This window comes from Panulirus ornatus, chromosome 2 (genome assembly GCF_036320965.1).
Source record: "Panulirus ornatus isolate Po-2019 chromosome 2, ASM3632096v1, whole genome shotgun sequence".
Classification (NCBI taxonomy): Eukaryota; Metazoa; Arthropoda; class Malacostraca; order Decapoda; family Palinuridae; genus Panulirus; species Panulirus ornatus.
In genome coordinates this window covers 21,481,883-21,504,239 of record NC_092225.1, presented here as the reverse complement: position 1 = coordinate 21,504,239, position 22,357 = coordinate 21,481,883, and the positions used below count along the sequence as shown (strand labels likewise).

The 22,357-nt window shown below is 37.5% G+C and overlaps 1 protein-coding gene across 6 annotated transcripts in view; it reads right to left on the bottom strand.

The window, feature by feature from the left end:
- The window catches only part of trio (trio Rho guanine nucleotide exchange factor), a 630,725-nt gene that overhangs the window by 66,814 nt on the left and 541,554 nt on the right, over positions 1–22,357 (bottom strand). For all 6 annotated transcript variants that reach the window (XM_071671150.1, XM_071671126.1, XM_071671117.1 and 3 more), the window contains 3 exons: positions 21,796–22,025; positions 3,007–3,132; positions 1,075–1,465 (listed from right to left, as the gene is read on the bottom strand). In XM_071671150.1, coding sequence (XP_071527251.1) covers positions 1,075–1,465; positions 3,007–3,132; positions 21,796–22,025 — 747 coding nt within the window. The remainder of the gene's footprint in view (positions 1–1,074; positions 1,466–3,006; positions 3,133–21,795; positions 22,026–22,357) is intronic.

Here is a 22,357-nt window from a genome sequence, read left to right as displayed (position 1 = left end):
TGCCAAGTAGAATCAATTTAGCTTATTGAAATCTCCAATGAAATAGGTATTATGTAAGCTGCTGAGATTCTGCAGCTGGAGAGTGTATTGGGTGAAGAGGTACACAGATGTTGGAGAGGGGTATATAGAAGCTGATCATGGCAAAGTTATTTCTGTTAAGTTTTGTATTTCTAGGGTGTTGTCAATGTCTGTTAGTCATTTTATGGTATCAAAGAAAGGTATGGCTTGGTGACAGGTGCTATGAGTCCTTCTCCTTGTCCTTGCTGTCTGTCATTTCTTACAGCTGTGTAGTTGTACGAAGGTGGGAGGGTACATCTGGGTGCGAGTCTGGTTTTGTGGGTGAGGGCTAATGTGGATGGTGCATTCTCTAATTTGGTTGAGTATTTCTGTGTGTTTGTTACTGATGCCATTGGTAATGAGCAGCAATATGTTTAGTGTGTTAATGGACTTCTGAGGAGTAGAATGGTTTGTTTGTGACGAGTGAGAGTGCATTCTGTTACGTAGTTTGTTAGGTGTCGGTGTTGTAGGTGAGGGAGTTTGTGAGGGGATTTTTGGAGTTGATACTTGAGTGGATGCTTCATTTCCAATGTTCTAAGAGTCTCTAATCGATGACAGTGATGTGCAGTGGGGGTGATATAAATGAATGCTGTTGGACATTCTGATGGAGTAATGCTATTTGGAGATAAGTATTTGGTACTGTGGGCATAGCTATCCTTGTTGCCCAGGGTTATGGTTAATGTATTGGGAAAGTACATCACTCATCACTTCAGCATGACAAACATGGTTTAAAAATATCCCAAGACCCTTCATGTCCACAATGCAACAAACATAACATAGATGACAAGCACTTAACATTCAACTCCTGTGATTTTTCTGCACACATATACACACATACATCATAACTAAATAATCATTCTCTTTATTAACAAACAGACAAGTAACTTTCATAAACTGAAAATTCTGGGCATCAAATCTGTCTCTGATAAGGCCAGATATCAAAATTGCTCATTAAAACAAGAACAGTGTTAAAGGAATAATTCATCATTTGTGCAAATTGGATGAGCTTGTTCTTACCGATTTTGAGGAAGATCCTGACTCAGACCACCTGCGGTGATAGCTTTCTTCTTTACTTTCTTGTCTTGGTGATTGTAGGATAGTCTCCACTCCCTCAAAATTATCATCTTGTCCCCTTGCTGTCCCATCCACTTTTGCTCTCGGCCGCAGGGTATTTCGAAAACCATCAAAAAAGTTTTTCTTTAATTTGGGTGGACTTGATGGTATATCCAGCTTCTCTTCAGATCCTTGTTTTTTAATGGGGATGTATGCTGGTAGCCTTGAAGCTGCAGAGGGTATAGGTGGAGCAGGTGGGGGGGGAGGAGGTTTGGAACTTATGTACATAGATGACTGGCTTCCTGTTACTGATGATGTAGGCACAGTGTATTCATTACTGCTGGTTATACTTTGGCTGCAATGAGATACACTCTTTTTAATAAGGAATAAAAGGAACTCACAAGACAAAATAAACAACATAGTATCTTACTTTTGCTCACATATTGCTGTGAAATCTCCAGCACTTGAAAAGTCTGGAGATGTATAATGAAAAGCGGTTTGGGTAAGATTCTGTCAACATCATTTTTCTGCATTCTTTATGTGCCATCTTCCTGCACTCCTTTCAAGACAAAAAGACACTGCACACTGGTATACTACACTGCTTTATAAGATAAGATCACACAGATTTTCAACATACAGTGGTATGGCTGACAGTGTGTTCGAAAAGCAATAATCACAAAAGGTCCTTTGACCACTGAAAACTGTAGGTTTTAGAATTACAAATTTGAAAAACATTTTGTCTACAAAATGGAGTCCCTCAAGCATGAGATATTCTCTAGGAGATCCTCTATAAAAAAAAGAGCTAAAACCTTCTAAACCTCTGTCTTTCTGGTGGGAAAATACCAGTTGCTATTCTCCCAAATGAGTAGTGTCAGTCTGCTCATTTTGGGCCCACCTTTAGCCAGAGACCATACAGATGATATCATCGTTCCCAGCCACTTTATAGCTTGGAATTTGTGGATCACAGGTGCAAACCCAAAAGTGCTCAAAATCTTTTTCACTCCATCCTTCCATCTTCTCCACTTTGGTCACCCTGTGTTACCAATTCCCTCCACTTCTGACACATATATTCCTTTGTTGATCTTTCCTAACTAATTCTCTCAATATGACCAAACCATATCAGTACACTCTCTTCAGCCCTCTCAACCAAACTTTTTATTACGAATCCTCTCCCTTACCCTTTCATCATTACTTACTCGATCAAACCACCTCACACCACTATTACCACTCCTCTCCCTTACCCTTTCATCATTACTTACTCAATCAAACCACCTCACACCACATACTGTCCTCAGACATTTAATATCCAACACATCCACCTTCCTCTGCACAGTTTCATCTATAGTACCATGCCTTATATCCATATAATATTGCTGGAACTAAAATCTTTAAATATACCCATCACTGCCCTCCCAAATAACATTCTCTTTCTACACATTCTTCAGTGCTCCCCAAACCTTAGCCCTCCACCTACCTATGACTCGCTTCCATTTCCAAAGTTCCATTCACTGCAATGTCCACTCTTATGAATCTAAAACAGTTCACTTCCTCCATGTTTTCTCCATTCAAACTCGTGCACCCCCTAACCTGTCCTTCAACTCTGCTAAACCTAGTAACTTTCCATTTATTTATGTTTACCCTTAACTTCCTCCTTTGACACACTCTTCTAAACCCTCACCAGAAGGCAGGGGGTTAGAAGTTTCTAATTCCAGTAATCTTAAAGATTCTCTCAAAGCTCATGGAGAATCCAAACTTTGAGAAGAAAGGCCTAAAATGTTTAATCAAAAGAACACTCTCCATTAACAAATTTTTTTCCTCTGAAGAACTTTAAACACTCTTAAACTGATGGCTTACAGCAGTGTATAAAATGCGTTTTTTTATTTAAATCTTACTCACCTGGAGGAAAGGTCAATGGTATTGGCATTATTTCTTGTCACAGAAGCATGGTGAGAAATAGGAGGCTGACTGAATGTTTTACGTAAGGGAGAATTCCAGCTACTGCTTCGTTCCGGCTGGTCCATCCTGTAAGATTAAATAGTTAAAAGTGGTTCTTCACATGCTTTAGAAAAGTTAGTGATTCTAGTTATTTCATGATCATTATTCTTTTGCACATAAACATGAAGGAAAAGAATTCTAGTTATAAGTCACTGATTACAAAGAACTGTAGTCTTCTGAGAAATAAATAATACACAGCATACGGCCATATATTTTCAAGGTTATTGAAAAGAGTACATTTCATCATTTAGGAAAAAGTAACTTTTAATAAAAAGGTAACAGTTCAGTTCTACTGTATTTCCTTTCATTAAGTATAATTTCTCATCAAATTAAGCCTGTAAAAAGCATACAAAATCAAAGAGAAAGAAATATCTAACAAAATAGAGGCTTAGTTTCCATTTCACATACATAATAACACAAAGTATAATATTTTATTAAAAGCAAAATCATAAGTACAACACAATATTTTTCAGAAAGTGCATAAATAATACAGGATAAGCATAATTCAAAAATTAAGAAAAAAGCACACTAAAGGCAACTGTTAGCAGACAGCACTGTTACTAAACTAAGGTTCATGAAGAAGTCTACGCATGCTACAGTGTTCTGTATATACTTCTGCAATGGAAGATTCAACAATATGAAGATTGTAAATACTGGGGAAAATTTTTTTCAATCCTCAGATATCTCCATTTTCCACCAAGGAGTTGCATTAACAAATACTAGCATTAGTTATTATGAAAAACCAATTCATGTAGCTTTAGAAAATTACATACACACATACACACACACACAGAATTTGACACTGCACTGCATGGGAGGTTGATTAGGAAGCAATGAGGGTGAAACTTGTTCAACGGACAGAAGATTATGTCAGTAGAGAGGAAAAATAATGGGTGTCAAAGGAGCCTTCTCCAAATGGGTCAAGGTGACCAGCACATTGCCACAGGTTTCTGTTCTGCAATCAATACTCTTCTTTATATGTGTAAATGAATTGCCTGTAGGTATGGACTTGTATAGGGTTCTAAACAGAGTCCAAATTTCGTTTGATACATAATTCGCAAAATCCAGTGTAAAGTAATAAGGATGGGTAAACGGAAAGGAAGGTCTCAATACGATGTTTATCTAGAATGAAATAAGCTGAAGGATTGTATAAGAAATACTTGGGTGTTGGCATTGTCTATAACCTGTCACCAAAGTTCTACATCTGGAGAAAAGTTAAGGAGACAAACTTATAATATCTTTCAAGAATTTGGATAAATGAATACTTAGCAACCTACCCATATCCTACATAAACTACAAAACTAGGATGTGCTTCTCAAGTTTGGTCACTGCACCTAAAGAAGCACAAAGAACCAATAGAAAATGTCCAGATGAAAGCAACAAAGATGGTACCATAATTAAAATAACTAAGTTAAATGGGAAGGTTAAAGTCTGTACATTTGCCTAACTTAGAAGAGAGAAGAGTGAAGGGTGACCTGATCACAAATTTTAAGTTTTTAAAACAGGTCAACAATGTAAAAAGTGACCTGTTCTTGAATATATATAGGAATAGAGCAACCAGAGGAAATAAGATGAAGTTAAGGAGGAGACCTGTTACAAAAGATAAAAAAAAAAATACCTTACATCAAAGGAGTGGTTGATCAATGGAACAGAATGACCGAGGGCATGGTTTATGCAGAAAGCATACATAAATCTAAGATGTGTGACAATAGACAATATTCAAGAGACTGGGCCCCATAAGTGTAATACTTCCTCCTTGTACAGTACAAATAGGTATTAAACAAATACATACATTTATTCAAAATCACCCTAGGACCTCTTATATCTAAGAAAGAGCTTTTTGCCATTCTCCTATCAATCTCAACTGGTATGGCTTCACAAAGATCTCCTTCCACCATCAAACATATTCAACAGTTCAAAATACTCACACCATCACCTCCTCACTTTATCATTACCTGTTACCACTTTCCCCTTTGTCCTTTTCACCAATTTTACCTTATCATTTTTTGCTCATTATTATCCTCCTTCTACAACATCATCTTCTGCCTGAAGTTTACTAATACTTCCTCTTCCCCAACTCTAACTTGCTCCTTTTTTTCAACCCTTGCAACTTACTCTTGACATTCTCCCAGTCATTTGCACTCCTTCCCTTAAGTTCTACTAAAATGCCTCTCTTTTCTCTTTGACAAGCAATTTCACTTCTTCATCCCATCACTCACTACCCTTTGTAATCTGCCAACCTCCCACCATTTGCATGCCACATGCATCTCTTGCACATGCCAGCACTGCTTCCCTAAATATCTCCCATTCCTTACCCAGTCCCCTAACTTCAATTAGTCTCACCTTATGCTATTTAACACTTAATCTCTCCTAGTACATCTTCTCACAAATCTCTTTCCTAAGCTAACTTTTTTTACTGTTAACTGAGATGGCACGGGATGCAGACTGACTCCTGCAACTAGGGTTCGAACCTATGCGCTCGACGCTGGGCAGACTGTGAATGTGTCATGGTCAGGAACGTTAACCACTACACCATGAAAGTCCATTCTTTCATCACTCTCTTCTCACCAATAATGTTTCCTCTTTTCCAAAAACCTCTAGAACTCCAACTCCTCACCCTTGCCTACAAAAGGTAATGATCAGACTTCCCACCACCTGCCCCTCTTGGTACATTCATATCCAAAAGTCTCTCTTTTATAAGCCTATCATTTACTGTGTAATCTAATAATGCCCACAGACCATCTTACTACTTACTACTTCTTTTATTTCCTAATGTACATATTCCAATCAATTGCACTCACTTCCTGCAGGCAACACACATACAACTCTCTTTTCTGTTTCATGAACACTTAACTTCCTCATCCCAGACTCATATCCTTTCTCACATACCCACATGCTACCATCTGCTCGCCACACACTTCTATTGCAAATGTAAGCTCTACTTCCCTACATGCTTCCGAGTCCACACCCATTCCCCTAATAGCATTTAATTTCACTTTTTGCCCTACATACCTCCAAGTCCTCACCCATTCTCCTAATAACATTTAACTTCACCTTTTGCCATTCTTCTCCCAAAATCTCTTAGTGTTTTGTCACACAAGCCTATTTTCCAAGCCAACTTACTTTTGTCCTGCTCCTCTGACCCATATCATTTCTTCTTTTCCAAAAAACTCTAAAAACTTTTACCTTTGTCTCTGCCAAGAAGTGATCAGACATCCCACCAGCTGTCTATTTTGGCACTTATACAACCTAGAGTCTCTCTTTAGCATGTCTATCAATTAGTATGAAATTCAGTAATGCCTACTCTCCATTAACCTCCCAATTTTCATCCATTTATGAATGTCCCTCCTTTTTAAACCAGGTATTCTTAATGCCCGGTCTTTTTTCAGCACACAACTCCACAAACTGTGTACTGTCTTTGTTTACACACGAGGTACCCTATTTGCCATGATGACAGCCTTAGCTGCCACATCTACAACTTTTGCATTCAAATCTCCCAAAACTATTACTCCATCCAATGCCTCAGATTTACTGTTGCATTCACTCATCTCTTCCCAAAACACTTGTCTCTTGTCATTTCTTCTCATTACTGTGCATATGCACTAACACACACATCATCCATAGTCTGCTTACATTCACTTCAACTAACAATTACCCAAATTGCATAATCCATTTACATTTACAAATACTGGCAAAGGCGTTATAAGGAAATAACCAACTGGCATTACACTCAACAAACATGACATTATTACAATTTCTCATGAATCTTTAACTTTACTATATCTACTGAACTGACAGATGGCAAAAGCAATGGTGTTTATCATTCTATTGAAACTCGATCATTAATCATGCCTGCTACTGTAGTGACTTGTACAGGAACTTGATGCAAAACTACAAATCCACTGTTTTAAGTTTCCTTCAGAAGATAAGCACTTTTTTACAATCACAAGGAATCAGACAAAAGATATAACAGCATTAACAGATAATCACAAAAAATATGTAGACATGTAAAAAAAAAAAAAAAAAATGAAAACTGCATTCCATTACATGAATGCTGTAGTTTTGAACTTTTCAGTTTATTGATGCTTATATATCTATCAAACTTGGCTCAAGCTAAAAGCCACTCTAGAATTAGTTAAACAAATATTTCAGATCATGTAAATTCTATGTTGAATCTTCAATGCTACAGAAATATTAGCATGACAGACTAAAGGTACCTTGCAGGTTGTGCATTTACTGGTATATGTGAAATAACTGATTATGGTGATCCTTTTGTAGCAAGAAGCAAATATCTTTTCAAATGCTAATATCAAGCCTCTCTAGTGTATGAACATACTTCAAAGACAGATCAGCACATCAGTTATATCACATTTCATAGGAAAGATTGGGAAGAGACGACAGAACATTCAACTCTTGTACTTACTATGTGATCCATATACACAAGGTTTGGTTTAGTCTGGAGTCTTGTTAAAAACTCCAGTAGGATGTTGGAGGGTCTGCATCTAATGAGTTAGTTATGCTATGGTAAATTATGCTCTCATAATTTTAAATCAGCTTGCCTCTGATGTAACAACAAGATTCCACGTAAATTTGTATAAGCTATAGGCATACACTTTCTCTTTATTGCATCCTGAATGGACTTGGACTTATTTATGGATTCTATGCAGGTATACAAATAACACATTTTGATTTGAGAAAAAAATCTATATCTCTGAAAGACATATCACTTAAGACATAGGTCATGAAGGATGATACTGTTACCAGGGCTTACAGGCATATGACCAACCAATCGACACCAGTCAGATTAATATCCATATTAGAGATGATATTCAGTTCCTCACTTCCATTTAGTCACATGCAGTCAAGCAGTTTGGCATCCGGAGTCTATACCCTTTAATATCATTTGTCAAGGATTAATAGACTTCATACTTCAATCAAACTTCTGTTAGGAACTACATATATTATACAGCATAAATTTTCAAACTCAACTAATTTTCCTCATTTGATACTTTTTAGTGTTAGTTCATTAATCATAAAGTTATGACAGCTTGCAACCAAACACCTAAATTCATGCATTTATCAAAAGTTTTCATTTCAAATATGACATACTCTCCTTTAAAAATGAAGAAATTGTGTGTGAATTCATAATGTTTATTGCAAATATATGGCAAGTGTAATCAAGATTTATATTTCATACCACTAACAAGTTAATAACTTTGTTACAGTTAATAGCCATAGTGTCTGAAGATATCAATGAATCCAGTTGTATTAACTTTATTTCCATTAGATCCAAGTACTTAGCATTTTCAGGCACACCTTTCAGTAATTGCACACATCCAAACAATCCTTCTGAAATGTTGAAGTTACTTACTCTACTTGTTTCTTTAATATTCCCTACTTTTTGGAGCATAAGACACATTTGATCATATCATGCAATATCAGTGAGGTTGGAATATCACAGACTAAAATATTCAAGAACCTTATCATATTAGTTCATGAAGTAATCACAGAAACATGGTCTATGAAATCAAAATCAAGCTTTTATAAGTCTCTTTTTGCTCCATATTAACACCCTGATTGAAGGTCTCTGTCACACAAAGCCTAATGTGGCCTTGACATCCAATGTTGTGGTCTTTAACATAGAAAATAACAACCCCTCATTTCCCCGCACAACTATTGAATAAAGGCTGGTGTTCTATCAACCAAAAAGAGAGGAAGTGATGTTAGAAGAACTAAAGTGTGGGTAGATGGGGAGAGAATATGATTAAGGTTCTTAGAAGAGAAGACCAAGACTTGATATCTAATACCCAACAAGAGTAAACCCACATCTTCCAAGAGAATTTACCAGAGATATACAGTTGGGCATCTGACTGAAGCATGGCCCTCTGTTCCTCATCTGTCAAGTGGAGAATGGAGAGAAGAATGAAAATAAGCATAAAATATTCATTTTGAAAAATACGGTACTTTTCTTACAGAGAAGGATAACCTCACATCATTATGGAAGACAATTTACCCCAATAATACAATGAGGTGCAGGTAAATGGTGAAAAAATTCTGTTCCTCCAAGTTCAAGAGGAGAAGAATGAGCAAAGAAGAAGAACAGAGTGGGGTCTGATGGGCAGAATGAAGATAAAGTGTTCACTGGACAAAAAAATCTCATGGTGAACAAGGAAATTTTCAAGGAATATCTACAATTAACATAAAAAAAAAAAAAGTGAACTTTCATACAATTCTGTGATCCTTCACTGAAAACAGATCCCATTTTGCTACCTATATGTGGATGCAACTGTCAAACATCTGAAATCAAAAGCCATGTGCAAAATTGTGCTGCGATCTGAAAATTCAAGCTATGCTGTAGAAAGCAAAGTGTGAGAAAACAGATAGAATGATGGCTAGATAGATGGCTAAACTGACTTATTCCCCCAGAGGAGCCCAGTTAACTTAATTCATAAACTTGTGCAAACCAATTTGTTCAGGCTTAGTTACTATTTCTGATGAATTCACATATCTAAACAGGTCCATAAGGTTTACTGCACTGTTTCTCAATATATTTGATATAAGCTTCAACTCTTCCATTAACATGCATTCTGTTTTACCAAAAAAAATCTTACTTAGCAATTTGTTACAAGTGTATTTTGTATCAAGACAGACTTAGGTGTGGACTCAAAAGTTACGCACTTCATCTGAGAATGATAAAAAATGAGCATCAATAATAATTATAATTTTCTAGAGCTATCAACAGCACGGATGTTGAATCTCTGAGAATGGTTCCTGCTCTGTTGCCTTGATCTGTAGCTTATGGACAAAGTGTGCAAAATATAGCAATTTGTTCTTAATCAAAGGACTTACAGGCCTTTAAGGATACTGAATACTTGTTGAATAGTAGGTGTATTGCTCAATCTGTAATATGTATATTATTTTCTAATACAGTACTGTGCATTTCTTTACATAAAAATCATCTGGAATGAATAATTCATGTTTAATTGATGAACTAAATAGTACTGGGAATCCCCAAACTGCCAGGCACAACCATCATATTTAAGAAAACATCATATTTAAGAACTTTAAGGGCAGGTGAGCAGACTTTATAGCACTTCATAAAAAAACCATTTCCCTTGCCCTGGCAGTGTATTGCTATTGCTGAGGTTCCCACCTTCCTACCAGTGTGTACCTTAAAAGTTCAATCATGCAAGTACATTTCACCTCGCTCTTGTCTCCCTATCATGTGTGTTGTATATTTTCTGGGATTGTTAGGAGCTAAAATCACTAAATTGGCTTTTAAATCTTTAGTAACAGCTATCATACTAAAGGATGGTCAAGATCATTGGACATAGTTCTTAAATGAAACTATCCGGGATCATACCTGCCAAGTTCAAATTGTTTAAGTAATTTCACGGGAGAAGACTTAAATGTGAAAAGTTAATAAATGGACAATGACTACATTATTTTCAATAACAGCAACCACCTTGAATAGTGGTTATATGTACCAGATATCACTGAAAATGAATCACCCAAGGACCATCCCTGGTTCAAATTGGCCTAATAGGTCCAGAGAAGAAGACTGAAATGTGAAAAGGTAATAGCTAGAAAATACTATGCAGAATTGGAGGCAACATGCAGAAGTAATAGTCACTGATGTAATCTGTGATGTGACTTTTTAGGCATTGATTGCCTTCTGCGATTCAACCAGCTACGTAGGTTTGTTGCTAAGTACTGAAGCATATGTGTGGGGATCTACTCTTTCCCTGATCCCCAACATTACAGCCAAAGTAAAGATTGTAGGTATTCCTGATGATCGGGGTAATGGTGCACTTATGTGATGCAAAAGTCACCTACCCACAAACATAACAAAAGTTAAATGCACTATTCACACACTTACAAGGTTTCCTAGTTAATGTTTAACAAAGACATCACTCAACAGCCATCCACACTTGGCCCTTTGCACAACTGGAAAAGTATGTCTCAGCACAATGACAAAAAACCAGCACACAGCACTGCAAAAAGCAGCAAGTACTGCACTGTACTGTCTTTGTAAAAAAGAGACATTGGCTTGCACTCTGATTACAATATTCAATCCAGCTTCAAATCAAATACAGACATAGAGATATGAAACAAAAGCTGCTTGACAGGACAATGACATGAATATAAATGTTGCAAAAAAAAAAGACTTTAGGAAACAAGTACAAATATGCACTGGATGACTACCTGGAGGGAAATGAGAAGCAGCAAATAGGGTGATGCAACACCTGAATGCTGTCTGCATCATCACTTGCCTCAAAAGCCACACAACTTCGAAACCAGTGCAAATCATACACATTGGGACCCAACCTATGTCTTTAAAACTAGAGCCAATCAATAATTTCAAGCATCATATTCATGCCCAGCACAACAAAATTAATAGGGATCAACTACATTCATTTCCAAAACATTATGGCTGTTGATCAGTGTAACCCATCAATCTTCACTGCTATATATAATTACTTGCTTTCATTTGCATTCACTCTCGACTTTCACACACACTCCTGAACTCAGATACCAGCCTATCATTAAAGGAAAATAATTCAAGCATGTTTTTTTTTTTTTTTTTGCCGCTGTCTCCCGCGTCTGCGAGGTAGCGCAAGGAAACAGACGAAAGAAATGGCCCAACCCACCCCCATACACATCTATATACATACACGTCCACACACGCAAATATACATACCTACACAGCTTTCCATGGTTTACCCCAGATGCTTCACATGTCCTGATTCAATCCACTGACAGCACGTCAACCCCGGTACACCACATCGCTCCAATTCACTCTATTCCTTGCCCTCCTTTCACCCTCCTGCATGTTCAGGCCGCGATCACACAAAATCTTTTTCACTCCATCTTTCCACCTCCAATTTGGTCTCCCACTTCTCCTCGTTCCCTCCACCTCCGACACATATACATATATCCTCTTGGTCAATCTTTCCTCACTCATTCTCTCCATGTGCCCAAACCATTTCAAAACACCCTCTTCTGCTCTCTCAACCACGCTCTTTTTATTTCCACACATCTCTCTTACCCTTACGTTACTTACTCGATCAAACCACCTCACACCACACATTGTCCTCAAACATCTCATTTCTAGCACATCCACCCTCCTGCGCACAACTCTGTCCATAGCCCACGCCTCGCAACCATACAACATTGTTGGAACCACTAATCCTTCAAACATACCCATTTTTGCTTTCCGAGATAATGTTCTCGACTTCCACACATTTTTCAAGGCTCCCAGGATTTTCGCCCCCTCCCCCACCCTATGATCCACTTCCGCTTCCATGGTTCCATCTGCTGCCAGATCCACTCCCAGATATCTAAAACACTTTACTTCCTCCAGTTTTTCTCCATTCAAACTTACCTCCCAATCGACTTGACCCTCAACCCTACTGTACCTAATAACCTTGCTCTTATTCACATTTACTCTTAACTTTCTTCTTTCACACACTTTACCAAACTCAGTCACCAGCTTCTGCAGTTTCTCACATGAATCAGCCACCAGCGCTGTATCATCAGCGAACAACAACTGACTCACTTCCCAAGCTCTCTCATACACAACAGACTTCATACTTGCCCCTCTTTCCAAAACTCTTGCATTCACCTCCCTAACAACCCCATCCATAAACAAATTAAACAACCATGGAGACATCACACACCCCTGCCGCAAACCTACATTCACTGAGAACCAATCACTTTCCTCTCCTCCTACACGTACACATGCCTTACACCCTCGACAAAAACTTTTCACTGCTTCTAACAACTTGCCTCCCACACCATATATTCTTAATACCTTCCACATGAAATACCTAGTACAATTGTCTCTTCTTCAATAGTGAAATAACAGATAGCATTTAATTCTTTCTAATTCATCATGTATTTCATAATACCAGCAAAGGTTAAATCATCAACAATTCGTATCCAACTTGAAGTTGCTTTTCCAATTCTCCACAATGGTATAAGTTGCCTTACTTCATTATGTTGAAGAAGCAAGTTTATTCATCTCAGTATGAGATTTCAGTATATAATGGAGAATTAACATTTCGGTATGTTCATGAAAACTTGCTGTTCCAGATAAAGTGACTTTTAGCATTTGGAATGAGATTCTAAATGCTTTTGTTTGAAATTTCATTTTCAAAATTAGTCATGGGATAGGCTGGTTACTTATCCTTTAATATTTAATGTACTATCAATTTCTGGTTTATTAAATTTCCAATTATGCTTAACTTTTTAACCCCTTGTAGACTTCTTCACTGATTTAATCACTTTTGTATTACACTGAGATTTTGTGAATTTTCAGAGAGAAAAATATTTCTTCATCTATAAATGAAGGAACATAAATCAAAACAAAAGAATAACATATGTAAATATTTCACACCCACCTCATTATCCAAGCATGAGGTGTCAAAGGCATCAGTGGTTGGCGTATTTAGCCACCATTTGCTAAGCCAGGCGAGAAAGCAAAGTCAGTAGATACCAAACGGAGCCATGCATATGCCACGTAAGTTTTTGTATAAGCATATTACCAAGCATTTTCAGAAAAAAAGAGACAGAAAGGAGAAAGAAAGAAAAAGAATATTCATGATGCTTATTACTGTAATTATTACACTTCATCATTCTTGCACTGATGTGAATTTGTAGCGACATGTTGCCCTTGCAAACAATTTAACACATATTTACTTTTTCTTTCTACTTATGCTGTAATGTACTTCAAACAATATGATAAAGTCACTTTCCACAGGATATTCATATTGCTACATTTCCCACAAGATTACATTATTTCACAATTCATAAGTTTATAACTATTCCAATTTTATTCAGTCTCTTTGGTTTCATGTTACATTTGTCAATCCCCACATTTCTATAAGGACGAAATACTTGAATTTCCATGTCAAATGATTTAAAACAGACATTATTCTCTAAGGTTTATCTACTCCTCTGCCAATATTACCATCTAGAAACTGCAGTGTGTTGAGGAAACGGAAGTCACATTTTCCCATAAATTTCCATTTGAACAAGAGGATCTGTCCTGCAATGTTCATATTAATCACCTTTATATACAAAAGTTGTGAGCATAGATAATGCAAGAAACATACAGTTCAATAACACTTTTATTTTCCCATTTTTGCTTGAATAGTTTCAAAAGGTCCACATCTCTCACTATGTGTGTATGATAATATGTATTTTGGTCAAAAGTATATCAATTAGCTTGTAATATGGGAAATCAAAATAGTCATTGGCACAATTCTCCATGATTCCTGATGTGCAAATTCCACTGTAATACTGTCTTCTCAAATCTATATTGTTGTTAGGATCATTAATTTCTTCCTAAGATTTGGAACCATGATAATTTTCATCATATCAACTTGAAGATCTTTTTCAACATCAGTTTCATGTTCTTTATCCAGTACAATACATTCCATTACAGCCATGTGTCTCGGATGATTGAGATCTAATGAGTCTTGGTGAATATCTTGCTGACACTGGCTGTTAATTCAGTTATGAGGTAACTGAATGCTTGGCAACACTGGCCGGCTCTACCTAAGGACACTTATTCAAGATTGTATTGATGTCTGGCATCCTTCCATACCCCATACCACATTTGCCCAATTAAAACTTAAGTGTGAAATGCACGTCATGAGCATGCACATTGTCTATCAGTTACCAGCACATGAAATTACTTCACAGTCTACAAAGGGTTAAATTCAGATCATTTTGGTTTACTGTATGTTGGGAGGTTTCAACTTTTTACCAAGTGCAATGTTGGGAGATTTTACAAGTGCAAATGTTGCAGTGTTTGTGAGTTCATGCATCTGGATTTGATGCAAATAAGCAACTTGGCACAGGTGTCATGTTAGTTAAAACTATATCATAAACTCTTAAAAAGAGTATGAAGCACACAACATTTACTAAATGTGCCAGTAACACTAAAAAACCACAAAGAATTATGTCGATGTAAAACAGGTCCTACCTGTATTAGTAAAGTACTTTAATTTACTATATCGTAATAATCTTAAATTCATCCAAATAAACACTGAAACAGCATATGTGACAATATGTGTCAAGAAATATTTCCTAAGAACATATCCTTATTTCAGAGCATTAAGTCAATGGTAAAGTTGGCTTTGTTTAGTTTCATTTGGGTTAATACTTTCCAGAAATGCATCTAATACATCAGGTGATGAGCCATGTACACAGATCAGCATAGCCCTCCCCAATCCCTAGGAAAGATTTTTCACGTTTTGTAGATTTCTACAAGAGTTTCCTTTACTTTCAAGGAAACCAATATTTTCCCACATCAGCATAATCCATTTTTAAAGTAACACACATCTTTTCAGTTTAGCATAGCATTCTCAACATATTCTCCCTCCTCCATACATTCTCATCTCTAGCCCTCATCTTAAGTCCCTACAACACCAGTGGGACTACTACTATACTTTGATATGCCCATTTTTACCCTCCTAGACAGTGCCCTATCTACACATTCCCCAATCCTCCCAGGATCTTTGCCCCCTCAACCATCCTTTAATAATTCACCTCAGCTTCCATGGTTCAATTTGCTATTGAGTCTACTCCCAGGTATCTAAAACACTCCATTTCCAAGTTTTCTCTACTCAAAGTAAAAACCCAACTTACTTATCTGTTTGCACTGCTAAAGCTAATAATGATGCTTTTATTCACAATTCCTTGCAACTTTCTCCTTTCACTCTCTCCTAAACTTGTACACCAAATTTTGCTTGTTTCTCAATTATATCTGCCATCATTGCAGTGTAATCAGCAAACAACTATCTCACTTACCATGACCTCCCCCACAACACACACACACAGCCAACAGACTGCATAACTGCTCATCTTTACATTCACCTCCTTTATCACCACATCCATAAACAAATGAACAGCTATGGTGAGATCACAAATCCCTGCCATAGATCCACTTTCACCAGGAACCACTCACTCTCCTTTCTTACTACTCACACACATGCCTTAATCTCACTTTTCAGTGCTCCTAGCAGCTTTCCTCCTGCACAATACATTCGTATCACCTTCTGTACAGCATTTCTTTCAGCCCTGCCATAAACTTTCTCCAGATCCATACATCTTCTACCACTCCTAAGCCACATTGTTCCTCCCCAGATAAAAGCTCTGTGCATGACATCACCCTCTCAATCACCATTCTTCCATATAACTTTCCAAGTACATATAACAAGCTTATATCTCTATAATTTGAACATTCACTCTTGTCCCCCTTGGCACTAGGTGCATGTAACCAATCCTGAGGCACCTCAACATGACTCATACATACACTGAAAATCATAATGAACCAATCAACAACAAAATCTTCCTGTTTAAGAAATTCAAGTGCAAACCCATCCACTTTTCATCTTAAACAGGATTTTACCACCACTTCTTTTTTCACCAAACCATTTGTCATGACTTACTTTGCTCACCTCTATGTTCAATCCTTCAAACTACTCACTTCATCTCTTCACATCATTTCTGCATGTTACTGCTTCTCCATTTATCTCCCTTCACCAATGTTTCCACTTGTTCCATTCTTTTTTCTTCACTCTATAAACTGCTTCCAAAAATGTATTGATTTCCCTGAGGTCTGCTTATATTCACTCCAAATCTCATCTGCCCTCTTTTTCAGCACCTGCACCTTATGCTTGACCTCCTGCCTCTTTCTTGTACATCTATTTATTTATTTATCTATTTTGCTTTGTCGCTGTCTCCCGCGTTTGCGAGGTAGCGCAGGGAAACAGACGAAAGAAATGGCCAAACCCACCCCCATACACATGTATATACACACACGTCCACACACGCAAATATACATACCTATACATCTCAATGTAGACATATATATACACACACAGACACACACATATATACCCATGCACACAATTCACACTGTCTGCCTTTATTCATTCCCATCGCCACCTTGCCACACATGGAATACCGTCCCCCTCCCCCATCATGTGTGCAGGGTAGCGCTAGGAAAAGACAACAAAGGCCTCATTCGTTCACACTCAGTCTCTAGCTGTCATGCAATAATGCCCGAAACCACAGCTCCCTTTCCACATCCAGGCCCCACACAGCTTTCCATGGTTTACCCCAGACGCTTCACATGCCCTGATTCAACCCACTGACAGCACGTCAACCCCGGTATACCACATCGATCCAATTCACTCTATTCCTTGCCCTCCTTTCACCCTCCTGCATGTTCAGGCCCCGATCACTCAAAATCTTTTTCACTCCATCTTTCCACCTCCAATTTGGTCTCCCACTTCTCCTCGTTCCCTCCACCTCCGACACATATATCCTCTTGGTCAATCTTTCCTCACTCATTCTCTCCATGTGCCCAAACCATTTCAAAACACCCTCTTCTGCTCTCTCAACCACGCTCTTTTTATTTCTTGTACATCTATCATGTAATAATTCCCAGTAAGTACTGCCAATACTCCTCTCTCTCACTAACAATCTTACTTCCTCAGCCCACCACTCATGGTCCTTTCCCACCTGTCCACTGCCCAACTCCTGCATGCTACACACTTTGTTTGTACATGTAAGCAGTGCTTCCTAAATACCTCCCATTCCTCTAGCTTCATTTATTCTCACCCTCCATCATTCTACACTCAATATTCCATGGTATCTCTTCTTGCAAACCATTTTTCCCAGTTCACTCATCTTCACCACCTTCTTCCCACCCATATCATTTCCTCTTTACCTAAAGCTTCTACAAACCATCATCATCATCATCTCCAACAAGTATTGATCAGACATCCCACCAACTACCCCTCTCTCAACAAATTTTCATCCCATCCAGAGTCTCTTTTTTGGAAGCTTATCATTTAGTGCAGAATCCAATAATGCCAGTTTTCCATCACCCTTACTGACCTATGCATGTATGTCCTTTTCTATCTATCTATATCTCTGATGCCTATCCCCTTTGGGAACTTTCTCAGTTGGATGACCATGGCAAAAGAATCTCCATAACTGGTGAACTCTGGTGCCACATCTTAGCCTTTATCATCTCACCTTTAACAGGCCACTGGGAGAGAGCTCACAAGAAAATCTAGTTGTGAAGAATGAGTTGTGTGACTGAAGTGTTGTCAAATGTTGTGTGTGACAAAGAGAGACTGACTATCTGTTGACAAAATACCAGTAGTCCATGTGTGGGTGAGAAAGAAAGAAAAGACAGCTGCCTGGGTCAGAGGAGTGCAACTTGACAACCACTAAGTGCTATCCCTCTTTTCAAACCAGATTTTTCCATTAAGTGGTACTTTTTCAGTGTACAACTCTACATGGTGTTCAGTTTCATTCACAACACTGGTTACTCCATACTCCCCAGATATACCCTTAACTGCCATATTACTCCTCTTACATTGAAAATACCCATCACTAACACATGATCTCTTGCATCCAAGCTGCTAAAACACTCACTCAGCACCTCCCAAGACACTTGCTTCTCTTCATTAGTCCTTTCGTTTCAAATTGCATACGCATTAATTATCAACCATTTCTTGAAAATCTACTTACATTTCTACCCACATCAGTCTGCAGCTCACTTCTTTACATGCTTTCACACACTTTAACAACTCCTTCTTCAGCAGCAGAGATACCACCCCCTTCCTTTGCACTTGCCCTCACACTAAGACCCACTTTCCTTCTAAAACATTACCAAACCAGTCTTCCCTCTTCCCATTAGCTTTGTTTCACCCAAAGCTAGAACATCCTGGTTCCGCTCCTCAATAGTACCACTTATCTATCCCTTCTTCTCATCTTGGTTACATCCACACATTTGGACACCCCAGCCTAAACCTTTGAAGAGGATGAGAACTCCTTGCTTGGCTCCTTCTGTTCCAACTTTTAGAAATCAAAATACAAGGAGTAGAGGGTTTCTAGCCCCCACTCCAGCCCCATTTAGTTACCAACTATGACAAGCATGGAAAATGTGGGAAGCATTCTTCCTCCCCATCCCTACGGATACATTCATACACACACACATGTTCATGTGCACTTTGAGGTGGTTTGATCGAGTAAGTAATGAAAGGGTAAGAGAGATGTGTGGTAATAAAAAGAGTGTGGCTGAGCAAGCAGATGAGGGTGTTTTAAAATGGTTTGGAGAGAATGAGTGAGGAAAGATTGACTTAGAGGATATATGTGTCAAAGGTAGAGGGAATGAGTAGTGGAAGAACAAATTGGAGATGGAAGAATGGAGTGAAAAAGATTTTGAGCGATCGGGGCCTGAACATGCAGGAGGGTGAAAGGCACGCAATGAATAGAGTGAACTGGAACAATGTGGTATACTGGGGTCGACATGCTGTTAATGGATTGAACCAGGGTATGTGAAGTGTCTGGGGTAAACCATGGAAAGTTTTGTGGGGCCTGGACATGGAAAGGGAGCTGTGGTTTCGGTGCATTATACATGACAGCTAGAGACTGAGTGTGAACGAATGTGGCCTTTGTTGTCTTTTCCCAGCGCTGCCTCGTGCATATGCAGGGGGAGGGGGTTGTCATTTCATGTGTGGTGGGGTGGCGACGGGAATGAATAAAGGCAGCAAGCAAGTATGAGTTATGTACATATGTATATGTCTGTGTATGTATATATATGTATACGTTGAAATGTATAGGTATGTATATGTGCATGTGTGGACATATATGTATGTACATGTGGGTAGGTTGGGCCATTCTTTTGTCTGTTTCCTTGCGCTACCTTGCGACAAAGTATAATAGATGAATATGAATAAATACATATATTTCATATATATATATATATATATATATATATATATATATATATATATATATATATATATAGTTATAAATTTATATAAAAAGGCATAGAAAAAATCACCAACTTTATTCATCATATCATATATACAAACACTGAGTCCTCAGGTATAATGATAATTATTTTTGGATGTAACTGTACATTCACCTGTATATATTAGGCATTATCATTCTTATCAAACAGCCTTCTTTGAGTGACTTGCAGCAATCTCTAGATTCATAGTCCTAAAGAAGTGTTTACTCCTGCATTAAAAAATTTGATACTTGTATAAGGGTATTTTCTCATTAACACATCTTTAGCACTGCATTTACTTGCAACCAGTAGTAATATGGACAACATTTAGCCACTCACAGCTGTCCCTCCATAGAAGGGGTAATCAGCAGAGACTGGTGACCAAATTAACGAGACTTGAGAAGTGCTGTGGCATCCATCATTCAGTAACCCACAAGACACAAGAGAGAGAATCTGTTACACCACAGTACCTACTGAGGTGTACTAATCATTTGTTGTCATACATGACCAACTGGCATTAACAAGTGACTGTATTCAAAATTCCTACTGTACACTTTAATAAAATGCTACATCTTACAGCTTATAAAAAATAGTATCAAGAAAAAACCAAGAAGTGTAAATTAACATGAACTAATTTAAGTACTGATAAGCAATCCAGAATATCCATTTTGAAATAATGTACTGCAAATCATTGTAATTCATAAGACATAAACTGTGAGAATTTTATTTGTATTTAAGATTTCCATAAGACTTGCTTTAGAAGTAAGATGTTTTCATATCCAATAAATAATATATATAGCTTGTGAAAAGGTACTAAACTGATTACTTAAAACTAAGAGATTCACATCTTTACAAAAATAAAAAAAGGGCATGGAAAACACTGTAAAAACCAGAAGAATTACTTACACCTTCCAAATAATGTGGAGTTTAAATTTAAACAAAAAGAACTACAAGTAAATCATATGTGAGCTATATGTAATCAATTTTCATGTAAATGATCTCGTTACACTCTAGAATCCCTAGACAAAATTTTTTCCAATGATACAGCACATTCATTAACAAACAAACTTCAACAACTCTCACATTATTGTCACTTGATACAAACAGTAATAATAAGATGTAAGGGTGGGTTAGCCTAACTGGCATCCCCTCTATATGGCACAGGTTATTAAATTTGATTAAAAACATTAGCTGAACATGCCTTCTCACACAGGACAAGCGTTCTGCAATCAATGACAAAAAAAGAAAACTTACACAGGTTTTGGATACTTGAGACAGAGAGCCAAGTATGTAAGTTTTTGTCATAAATATACTATATTTTGGATTATTTGTGTTCTTCCATTATGTTTGAATTTCTAAAACAAAATACCAATCCATAATTCATTTTACATGCTAACCCATTTATTTCTGATTTTACTGATTTTTTCTTTAGCAGTTCCTGTATGAGCTATATTCATAATCCCATAATTTTAGAAAACAAAATATTCTAAAATACCATGTCAATAATTATGTTTCCTCCAATCTATCATTAAAAATCATGTAATTATCAAACTAATCTAAATTACTAGTGGAATTTCTGGAAGGTAAGAAGAGAGATCCAGCGTGGGAATCATGGTAATATCTGCACCAGCCATGAAACCTTTGTATATAAGTGTCTTTGCATCCCTATGTTCCATCACCACTAATGAACAAGGTAACTATTCCAATACCTTTACAAACCATATGCCACAGATCAACTCCTCTGCCACCATTCTAGTATCAATCTCCTCCACATTCTAGAGCAACACCATTCCACTGTCCACCTCCACCATAAACCTGCATGCACAACTATGACTCCACCTCATTCATGATGTGGGAGTACTTACACATTCTTGGTCTGCTCCTTCTGGTATGCTATTGGGGACTGAATAGCCTTGAGGAAGTCCTTCTGAGTCTGAAGAAGGTGGCGGATCTGAGAAACCCACTGGTTTCTGTCATCATCTGTGGCTCCTTGACATACAAAAGCGAGGTTGGGTTTCCGAGGGTCAGTAGATTTCAGCAGAAATTTAAGTGTGTCTCCATCATCAACTTTCTCTTCTAAACTCATTTTGTTCACCTATGAAAGAATTCTATGTTTATTATTATTAGCCTTATGAAAAGATAAAATCTTTCAGATCTAGTTCTTAAGAAGAGTTACTGAATAATGCTGCAACATGTGTGGTAGTCATAAAAATTTACATTTCCATCCTCTAAGAGAACAGAGTTATTCAATCATATAGGTAACCATTCACCTATTTACCTATGGTTAGGTGGATGGGTATTTCTAGTCTCACTGTGAAATCACTGGAATAAGTTTCTTGAACCCTCACATTGTAAAAATAAAAGAAAAAGGATCATGCTGACACCAGCATGTGGAGAAATCATACATATAACCCTCTCTCATACATA